The sequence below is a fragment of the Lactuca sativa genome, chromosome 7 (assembly GCF_002870075.4).
Source record: "Lactuca sativa cultivar Salinas chromosome 7, Lsat_Salinas_v11, whole genome shotgun sequence".
Lineage (NCBI taxonomy): Eukaryota > Viridiplantae > Streptophyta > Magnoliopsida > Asterales > Asteraceae > Lactuca > Lactuca sativa.
In genome coordinates this window covers 187,498,599-187,509,831 of record NC_056629.2, presented here as the reverse complement: position 1 = coordinate 187,509,831, position 11,233 = coordinate 187,498,599, and the positions used below count along the sequence as shown (strand labels likewise).

Below are 11,233 nucleotides of genomic sequence, written 5' to 3'. Positions count from 1 at the left end.
CCGAGTTTAAAACTAAGTTCAGAACCAAACGCACATATTACCCAAACCAAAGGGACCATTCGTGTAATTTACTTATTTGGTCGGTTTGTTCACATCTGGTAACTACTTTTTTTTTACACATCTAGGTAACGAATTTTTTGGAAGTGTTAACATATAATCATTATGACCGGATACAACTGCTACAGGTTGTCAGAATAGTTATATGTGAACATTTTCAAAAAGTTCGTTATCTAAATGTATAAAAAAAAAAAAAAAAAAAAAAAAAAAAAAAAAAAAAGTAATTACCCAGATGTGAACAAACAGAAAAGTAAATTACCTTAATAAGTCTATTTCCCTATGAGTTAATGCAATATATGTTATGTAAAGGTTGTCCAAACATACCGATAATTTATACAACTCACAAGTATCTTTGAAAATGATAAAACGTTTGAGAATCCCGAGGAAGGGGGTGAAGCTGAGGTTCTCGAGATTTAGAAAGCTACTAACCAGCACGATTTTGAATCAGAAGAGAGATTTCAAGAACTGACAGATTTATTCACTCTATCAATAACCGAGCCGGATCTGGTGTATCATAAGAGATTTGACTTTTCTATTGATTCCTATGGATTGGATCCAAAACAATTCTTGAATGGTGTATTCAACTCCTGTCTAAGTGCACTAGCTGACTTCTCTACTGCTCTCTTTCTCAAAAACTCTTTTCTCCTTTAAGAACTATTTATTCACAGAATGCGGAATTAAATACATATATAAACAAGTACTGCATAGTATACACTCACAAAGCACATATTATCAATATATCTCCTGCCAGCATCAGAAAAACTCATCAAACTATTTAATCCTCCAAATTTTGTTCGACTACAACATTTTGTGTCAGTGTCATACACAGTAAAAAGTTTTGGTTGACTTCAACAGCCACTTTTCAACATCAAGAAAAAACTAAAATCTGTCAGCCGTTGCCACCTCAGGTTGGGCTTCCCTTTGTCTTCCTTTCGCAAGATATGGGCCCTTTCTAATAGCCTCCACCAGCTGCAATTAAAAAAATATATAAAAACTTTAAAAATAGATAAAGTCTGTCATAAATGTACACAAGTTGTACTACTGAAAAGAAAACCAACCTTTTCGGCTGTCCCAGAAAGAGCCGGATCGTTCAGAAACTTTGATGATGATGAAAGAGCCTTATAGATCGCCTCAACACAATTATATCTAGCCTCCATGCCTTAAAAGTAAAATTCAATGAAATTAAAAAAAAAAAAAAAATCCAAATAAGTAATAAAAAGGATCCAATGAAAATTAATTACCTATTTTAGTTGTTTCTGTAAACGAATCCGTCAATATCTTTATTATCTCTTGTCTGGAACATATCTCCACTAGAAACCATGGTCTAGCACCCAATCCTGATATCATTCTATAACCCTACAAAATGCAAATTATATCCCCATTAATCAAATATATATTTTTTTAAATAATAATTAAACTCATGATATTTAAAAAAAAAATAAAAATAAAAAAATCTCACCGCAATACGAAATTCAGACTCGAGTTTGAGAATCGAGAGAACAAGTCCCTGACACATGAAACCAAGTATGAATACATTATTATAACCTTTTAAGTAAATTATATTTTTAGTCCCTAACTAAAGCTGATTTTTGCAATTTTGGTCCCTAAAAGCTTTCTCTAGTAATTTTTTTAACATTTTTAGTCCCGGTTCCAACAAAATGAGTAAATGACTACTTTTGGGACCAAAATTGCAAAATCAGTTTAACTCAAGGACCAAAGTAGTCATTTTCATTGGAACAGGGACCAAAAATGTAATTTACTCTAATCTTATGGGCTGAATTGAAAAAAAAAACTAACAGATGGAATAAGTTTTGGAGTGTTGGATGCTGTTTCATATATTAATCTTTTAAGGCTTTCTTCAGAATCCGCATTCAGTAATTTGTTGTTTTCAGGGCGAGTTCCTCCCACAATATTCCCAAGAGAATGCAACGCAGCCTGTTGTTTTTTCATTAAAAAATTTTTTATTAAAAAATAGCACGAAGGGTAAAATCGGAATAATGGAAAAAGCTAACCAGTTGTTTTCCACGCCCATGCAGATCAAATGCAGCATTAACAACACGTCTAGCAGCAGATGTGTTTGATATCAACAAAACAGCCCCTTGTGTTGCTAGAATCACATTTAGAAAATATAAGAACCATTAAATGAAATTTTAAAAAAAAAAATAATAATTTTAAATGCTTATATAGATTTATCAAATTACTTACATGACCCTATTTGCCCCATTGCTTCAAGACCACATTCACATTCATCTGCATCTTGACTATTATCCAACACTGAAAGCCTTTCATCAATGGCTGAAATCACAGCTTTTATACCTACATCAAAAAAAAATTATATAAAATTAAATATCATAATTTCACACACACACACACACATACACAAAGAGAAAATCATTTGAATTGAGAGAGATACTGGATTCATCTATAAACATGAGAACATTCTCTTTGGATAAAAGTCGTCCACTTATCATCATTGCCCTTGATCTCAACATTGATTCAGCAGTAGAATTTCTATAAAAAAAAATAATATAGAGTTAACAAAATTATAAAAAAATATATATATTTTTATAGAACTTAAAAGCTTTTTTTACCTGATTATGGAAATAAGTAGCTGCAAAATATTGGTGCGTAGAACATATTCCATTCCATGTTGAACCTCAGCCAACTTGATACATAAATAAGAAATGATTAAAGAAAATGAATTTGAAGAGGTGCTTAACACAAGGGCAGAATGGTAAATAAACCTCATAAAGAAGTTCCAAAACACTCAAGGTTGCGAGTGTATCATTAACATTGCGAACTTCTGCCTCTAAGAGGCCAAGAAGATTTGAGTTGTAAACTAAAGATGCAACTGCATTTGAAGTAGAAAACAGCTTCACTATCAATGCCAAAACCCGAACACGCCCCTGAGAGGAAATATTTAAAATATGAGAGATGGAAATTATATAAAAACTTACATTTATAATAAATAGTAAAATACTAATAATAGTATTACAAATTTACAATACCAGTGATGAACATCTTGCAGCTAAATTTGTAATATCTGTAGCTTCATTGGGTGTAGCTGGGAATATGATTTCCTAAAAAAATATCAAAACCTTTAATAATAATAGTAAAAGAATATTAGATAAGAATTATATTATAAGTTTATAATCAATAAATCAGAAAGATTAAACTCACAATCCCTTGTTGAGAGCATGCTAGATCCCTGATTGAATCTGTTGCAGCAACAGCTACTTGTTCATCACTAGAGCAAAAAAGTAGATAAATAAGGATATTTAAACAAAGTTTTAAAAAAAAAAATTGAAAATTTCAGAGTCTTATCTCACCCATCAACAAGACAATCAAGTAAAAGTGGATACACGCCATTTTCTTTGATTAGTGAAGTGGCTAAACCAGAAGTATCTTCAAGATTCTTCAAAAGGCTGGAGATCTGAGTATATAATGAAAATTTACAAACAGCATGAAATTTTGATTATATAGTGACAAGAATATGTTATGGAGAGTAATATACCGTTTCACATGACAAGGTCCTGACTCTCTGAGAGTATGCTTGAAGGCCAACCAGAATGAATGGCTAAATAAGAAGAGAAAGTAAATTAAGAATGTAATGTAAGAATTAAGATCAGTTACATGGTTCTTAGGCAAATATGAACGACAGAAGACATACCATGAAATGTGGGATAAGGGAAGCTCCATATTTTGTTTTGAATATCTTTTCTAGACAATCAATCAGTGCATCCTCCAAACCAGGCACATCTCCTTTGGTTTGCAAAGCACTGCAATTAACATATTCACTTTTCTTAAATTTCAAATAGTTAGAGTCAATTTGGCAATAAGAAAATCTCAAAGACTAGCCCTACTTTACGTGGAATTTGCTCAAGTTCAACATGTAGAACCATGGATTTTATCAATTTTTGAAATGAATGAGTAAATAACTAGCAAATGAAGTGAAAAAGTAAACGCAAAGTAAGATCAATCTGTAAGATTTTCATCGGAAAACAGACTTCATCCCCAAAACGCTACTTCATTTCACGACAGAGAACAAAATAACAAGGATAAAAGCAGAAAAAACAGATTGAGACACTACTTGATGATCACCGGAAGGGGAAAAGAAGCGAGAAATTCCTTCACAGCAGCTTCTGACCGAGTACCTAAAAGTTACAACAACGAACCAAAAATCTTTTGAGAAACATTAAGAACAGTTAATTAAACAGAAAGCAAGAGTAATCTGTAAGCAAACCAGGATCAAACGAGAAGTCAGATGCTGCTTGGAGCAGTTTCGAAGTATCAACGAAAGAGTATTCTTCCTCCATTGCTGTGAAATCAGTTGTAGTAAGAAATTAAAAGAATCGTAAATCGATCATAAACCCCCGTGTTGCCACTTTTCTTGCAAAGTAATCCAAAAACCCACCGCTTCAATTTTCCTATTTGGGGCGAGAGGATCAGGATCCGGATCCGGACCCGGCCTGTGGATAGGTGGCGTTTGGTTGTATAAAATGGTCCACGTGCTATGCCATTTTTATCGTGTTTGGTCCATTATCCAAACATATTTCAATTTATATCTTTTTAGCAAGGTAACTTAACCCTATTATTTTATTTCAAGTTTTCTTTATTTTTAAAATAAGCTTGTGATACGTTGTGTTGGTTTGTGGGCGATTGATGGTGTATAAGCGTAAAAGAGATCCGACTTTAGCATAGGAAGAAGCATGCCCATAGATCAAGTTTATGGATTTTTATATTAAAGCTAATTGAAAAAAGTCAAGATAATTGCCTTCGAAGTTGTTATTTTGCCTTTTAAGCTTTGATTTTGCGATTCTAGATAATTGTTTTTAAGGTTATTATGTTTTGAAATTATTTTCAAAGTTGCCATGAATTCATTTCCACTTTCCATGTCTAAAGTAAATGTGATGCTTAATAATGTTAGCAATCGAATAAATTGAAGCTGTGATAGGAAAATAAGAAGCTTATGCTAGTGGATCAGTCTTACTACTTTCCTGTGCGTAATTCCATTTTAATGTATGAAGTTGAAAGAAACAAACTTGACACCCAAATTCAACACTCAGTTTGATGTTTCTTCTAACATTTATGTACGTATGTGCATGTTTAGGAAACAAAAATAATGATCATTGCTTCGATTTTCAAATGGTAATGAGTTGGAACGGTTCGTGTCTACCTGACTTTTGACGTTTCTCTAACTTATCATAAATTTATATATTTTTAGGAGAGTGCTTCCTATGTTTGTACAAATTTATTGATTATTTACTAGGTGATAACTCGTGTACTACACGCATATGTAAGGTAAAAAAAAAGAACTTTGAAGCTTAATAGGCGTAATAATAATTACTAATGAATTTAATGGGTAGTTATGAAAAATGTTCATGTTTATTTTATTTTTATTAAATAAAGATATTTGCATATCAAAACCATAACATCACATCTTCCTTTGATTCCAAAATAGTATAATTGCAAGTAAAATAAAAGGATCCCAACTACATTTATGACGATTTGAGACTATCTATACTTCATGCAAGCCATAGAACTTTTGACAAATAAAGCTTTCTAAATTCTCTTAAAAGAAATAGCAAACTAAACATTAAGAAACTGATGTAGTGATGTTAGCAATGGCCACGAACACAATCAAAAAAACAATAGAGGGTTTCTCGATAAAACAAAAAATCCTTTATATTCCATTTTGAAATCCAAATTCCTAACAACAAGGTGAAATTAGGTAGGTTTTTTAAATCCAAATTCCTACATTAATAAACGAAATATTAAAAGTTTCATGCTACAATTAGGTAGATTTTTCAAAAACAATGTGTTAATAAGAAAAATGTTAACAATACAATGTTGTAGGATGCAAGTACCTTCTATTTTGAAGTCGTGTTTTGTAAAATCTGGTTTTGAAGTACTTCCATTGTTGATCCTTATATTTAGATGTATTACATTTTGGTCCCTAAGTTCAATAAAATGTGCAAAAGAAGCTCTAGTGACATTTTCGTAATTTGGCCTTGGGAGTACGCCATGCGTATGTGGTATACGTTGAGCGTATTAGGGTGTGAGTGCGCCCTAGTACGTTGTGCGTACTTGCCAGTTAAGGAAACCCTAAATTTTAGGGTGTGTCTTGTATTTAAGCACTCTTATGGCATCATTCCATCCACCTTATCTGCCTACATCCTTCTCATACGTTTGTGCAACCCTAGTTTCACCCTAAGAAGCCTTTACAAGCTTAGTGTGTGTATTTGGTGCCTTAGAAGAAGATGGAAGGAAACCAAGCTCATCATGAAGGAGGGAAGCATTTGGATCTGGGATTTCTACATCATTTGCAACCTTCCTGAGGTATAAAGCTTGCAACTTTATCCCTCTAGCATATAGATCTAGTTTTGGATGTCTTTATGGAGCTTTTTGGTCCCAAAAGGTTAGATCTTGAACATGGCCTGTTCTTGACCTTTGAGTTGTCCTTTCAGACCCTATGGGGTTTTAAGTCATAAAATGTGTTCCAAATGGCTAGTTTTGCCTCATGCATCATTTAGAAGGTCTTAATGGAATAAGACCTTGTGTTAAACACTTATTGGATATCCTAGGTCATAAAGTTGGAGACTTTATGACTCTTAGGAGGATTTTAGCCATGGATCTAAAGTTTGGACGTAAGAGCTTAAACCATTAAGCTCTTAATGGAATTTTTGGATTTGCGAGGGTACGCCCCGCGTACTCGGTCAACCACCCCAATGGTGGTCAACATGCGAAGCTACGTGCACCCGACGTACCTCTAGAGTTCGCCCCGTGTACGCACCCTGAGTTGACTTGGTCGAGTTGACTCGGTTAGTTCGACTCAGTTGGCTCAATGAGTTTGATCAGTTGACTTTGACCTTGACCAAGTTTGGCTTAAGGGTATTTTGGGTATTTTTGGATTTTGATGGATATTGGTCATTTGGTTGGAGTAGGTGTTGGTTTGAGAACTAAGATTCGAAGTCGGGACCTTATCAGCTTCTGTTCAGTTTGTGAGGTGAGTTTTCCTCATTGTACTTTCGGGTCGAAGGCACCAAGGTCGGCCCATTGGATTGTTATCCTATTTTATTCCATATTGGTATGTTGTAGTGATCTGTTAGATCTATATCCTGGTATATAGGATGATGTTATGCTTAGTGATCGATAGATCATCCTGTTATTTGTTTGCTGGATATATGTTTATCTATTCTATATGTCGTCGTCGTGTGGGTGGGTTGAGACTATACTGCTTTGTGATGTCAGTCAACAAACTCGGTAATGTTTATATCGATATGTTGTTATGGTTTACTGGGCTTGTATGTTTATTGGATATGTATATGTCGACATGTTGTGTGTAGTTGGGTTGAGGCGGACCAGTGTAGAGTGAAGGCCAAGAGACCCAGGGCATCTCAGATAGACTGCAGGCCTAAGGGGCGTACCAGTCAGGCTGAAGGCCCAGAGAACGTTCCAGATAGGCTGAAGACCCGGCGAGGCGTACCAATCATGCTGAAGGTTCTATGAGTAGTCCAGATAGTATGTATGTCCGGTGAAGCGTTCCAGTCAGGTTGAAGGCTCTGTATGTATGTTGTTTGTTATTATGTTTATATGGTGGTATTTGGGGGGGGGGACTCACTAAGCTTTGTGCTTACAGTGTTAGTTTATGGTTTCAGGTACTTCGGTGGACTGCGGCAAGACGAAGGTGTGACCGTACACATCCTTGGTTTTACAACTGATTGGATCTTAGGAGATTCTGGTTTTTAAATAATGTTTTGGAAATAATAGTTTGTAAACACTTTTATTAATAAATAGGTCGCTTTTGAAAGGTTTAAATTTGTTGAAATTTTTAGGATGTTACAAGTTGGTATCAGAGCCTTGATTTGAGTGAATTGGAGGAAAACTCGTGTGAATCCAGTCTCAAACTAAGGAAAAATATTTAAAAAAAATGATTTTCAAATTGTTTTCAAAGTAATCAAGGAGGATGCGATGTGTACGATCAGTTGGAGCCAGTGTAGACCCCAAATTATCACACTATTATTTGATATTGTGATATGTTAGAACAACATGCTAGTGATAGGCTAAGAATCTTTAGAAATTGCATGATAGAATTGCATGGTTATATGATGCATGATAGCCTAGGGTTCTTCTTTATATGGAATTGACATCATTACTGTAGTTGCTTAGTGTATGCATCATAGTTGTACATAACTAAGATTCTATAGCCTGAGAATATTTGGTTTGGCCTTATTTCCTATTCTTGTTTGATGCAGGGCTTAGGGTAGGATCAGATATGCGACTGTCTATAGGGTTGTAACATTCCTAAAATCATGACCAAAAATTTATCCTTATTTGGTGGTAGGCGGTTCGTGAGATTAATCAGTGCAAGAAGTGAGAGTGTTGATATGCTTCTCCATTTCTGCGATTTAAGTGAGTTTTCTCTTTATGCCACGTATGACATTGTATATCCTTTGCATGATAGGAGAGAAGTACTGTTAGAGTAAAAGTTTGCTAGCTGACTATGATAATTCCTTGTTATGCATGTATAGTATAGGACACTTGGTGTCATAGTATGCTATGACTGGTAGGGTATTGTCTATGGACTAAATGATATTGTCATGATTGATTTGGGCAATGTTATTAGGTGGTTAAGTTGGATAGCCTGAGAACTCTTGGTCTAAATCCCTAAGCATGGTTCTGATGGTTTTTAGGCATAAGAACAATCCTATGTGCTCATACAAACCCTAATGCTTGGATCTAGGTTTCTCTATTGTACATGCTATGAATCCAAGACTAATAACCTTAGATCTAACATATTATAAACTGAATTAGGGTTTACAGAATTACCTTTGATTGTTATATAGCAATAACAATCAATTCCTTGCTTGGATTGGCTTTAAAAGCTTAGTGCCTCAAGTGCTGCACCTCTAATGGAGTCACAAACACCTTATGCAACTTGGATGAAGAGGAGAAGAAAGGAGGCTGCTCAAAAACGACTAGAAACCCTAGAGAATCAGTTATCCACGTTTTTGGAGCCTAAGGGATCCTTTATATACTTGTGTGGGCTGCTAGGGTTTCAATCAAAACCCTAATGGACAACTTAAACTCTAAGCAGCCCATGGAACCTTCTGGATAAGGCCATGGACAAAAATATGATGGGCTCCCATCATAATTTCGTTCACCCCTTATTCCTTTAGCATTCCTTAGCCCAATAACTCAATTATCCAATAATTGCAGTCCAGTCCCCTAAATTTAATTAATCTCTTTTAGCCACAAAATTAACTCTTAATTAATTCTTGACTAATATTAATTAAACAATATGATTTCTCCTTTAATATATTATTCTCACAATATATTAATAAATCATATTTAAACCTTTCTCTCCTTAAATCATCCTACATATTGCTATGGTGAAGGCAACCCAAAAGGACCATGATCATAATCGGGTCAAGTACATACCAAAATAGTTATGGACTTAGATACTAATCCAACAGTCTCCCACTTGGATAAGTCTAATAACTATTTTCCGTATGACTTCAGAACCTGATCAGCAATCATAGCTTTCAAAAGCCGCTGTCAACTCTGATCTTATCAGATAGCGTGTCCTCTAGATAAGGGATTATATATTCCTCCATTCTCAAGATATCGTATAGACATAAGACATGAATTTCAATCATTCTCTCTATACTGTTTCCCGACTTCCGATTTATGACGACTGATAACAGACTACAATTGAACACATCAACTTAGTCCTGGCTTGGCCAAGTGCTTAGGTGTCATCACTAAATCATCGAGAGGCCTATAGATATCGCTTTTATCCCACTTTGGGTAAAAGGAATGGATAAACTTCGACTCAAATGTTTGCTTGCATTTATTGATCGAATTACACACAACAATAAGTTTTATAACACCAAGTTACTGGTGCGTTTACTTATTATCAATGTGCAACCGACCAACAAATAACAACTCACATGTCTCGGTTTCAAGAATATACAATATTATCGTCTCACTAATCATTCGTGATAAATCCATGAAGTGATCCAAGTGAGCGTGGGTTTAATCTAATACTCTAATCTTATCAAAGCACTTATGAACTCTGCAGCAAACTTGTGCTATGTTTAAACACTTCAGACAATCTACAGACAGATTCATGAGAGTCTTCCTTCATACCTACTCCCAACGTATGACCGACTGTGGATGTTTGAATAACCTAGTTATTCTGGAAGTCAAAACATGCAAACTGAAACATAACAATAATACTTAATCCTATATGGCCCCAAACTTGTGAGTGTAAATAAAACACTTCTATTTATCCACCATATTGATTACTCATTATTTATCATTTAATGTTTCGAATAATCAACTCATTACTTGAATTACAACAACAAGTGTCCCATGCTCCAAGCATGCGCACTTTGTTTCCTATGGTCCATGCTTTGTGAAATAGATCAATTGAGAACTTTTCCAATGATGCTCCTTTCTCAATTCCCAATCCTTATCATTAGTGTAAGAACGCAAGGTTCTTTGCTACTATTAGAATATGCTAGATTCTAACATCTTATGCAACGATCCTTCGGTAAAGTCATAGCACAAAAGTCACCAAGACTTGGCTAATGAAATTATGAAGTACTCTATCGGAATTTGTTACAAGACAATTCCATAGACGTGAAGTCTCACATTCAAAGTACATTCCTTTGAACATCCTTCTTGCATAAAGTTTTTCTAATATAGACACAGAATCTCAATATCCAACTCCCAATATGGAAACATTTCCACATTTGCCATATGACAACTCATTCTTAATAGAATCTTATCTATTCATAATAATGTCGATATGGTCCATCCAATACCATACTCCCAACTACTCACAAGCAACCAATCCTCAGCGAACTTTGGATCGTCCTTTGATAGTTGTTTAATTATTTTAGTCAAAACCAATTCTAGTCCTTTTTCCCTCTCAATGCGCTAGACATTTGGAAAAAATTTAGAATGGTAAAATACTATAGCATTTGCAATCGATCCTATACCCGAAGCGTATGGGACACGATGCATAATGTCTTACATAAAGATATGATACGTTACCAATCTTTTGCCATAATATTTTATGTGTCATGTTCTCACAATTCGAACTATGAAGAGGGATGCTGTAATCATAATCGAATTTTAAGAACACACAATGTATCCTTTGACTGAA

General features: G+C 34.7%; 1 protein-coding gene across 1 annotated transcript; it reads right to left on the bottom strand.

The window, feature by feature from the left end:
* Positions 1-810: 810 nt before the first annotated feature.
* LOC111921536 (uncharacterized) lies at positions 811-4,456 on the bottom strand. Its single transcript, XM_023917118.3, has 17 exons — positions 4,301-4,456; positions 4,148-4,211; positions 3,728-3,836; positions 3,572-3,634; positions 3,387-3,490; positions 3,238-3,304; positions 3,066-3,137; positions 2,802-2,963; positions 2,649-2,722; positions 2,471-2,568; positions 2,263-2,373; positions 2,070-2,164; positions 1,855-1,992; positions 1,517-1,564; positions 1,299-1,413; positions 1,116-1,216; positions 811-1,026 (listed from the first exon to the last, which is right to left on the bottom strand). Exons 1-17 carry the CDS (start codon positions 4,371-4,373, stop codon positions 937-939), a joined length of 1,584 nt encoding a protein of 527 aa, XP_023772886.1. The 5' UTR covers positions 4,374-4,456; the 3' UTR covers positions 811-936.
* Between the last annotated feature and the right edge of the window lie 6,777 nt (positions 4,457-11,233).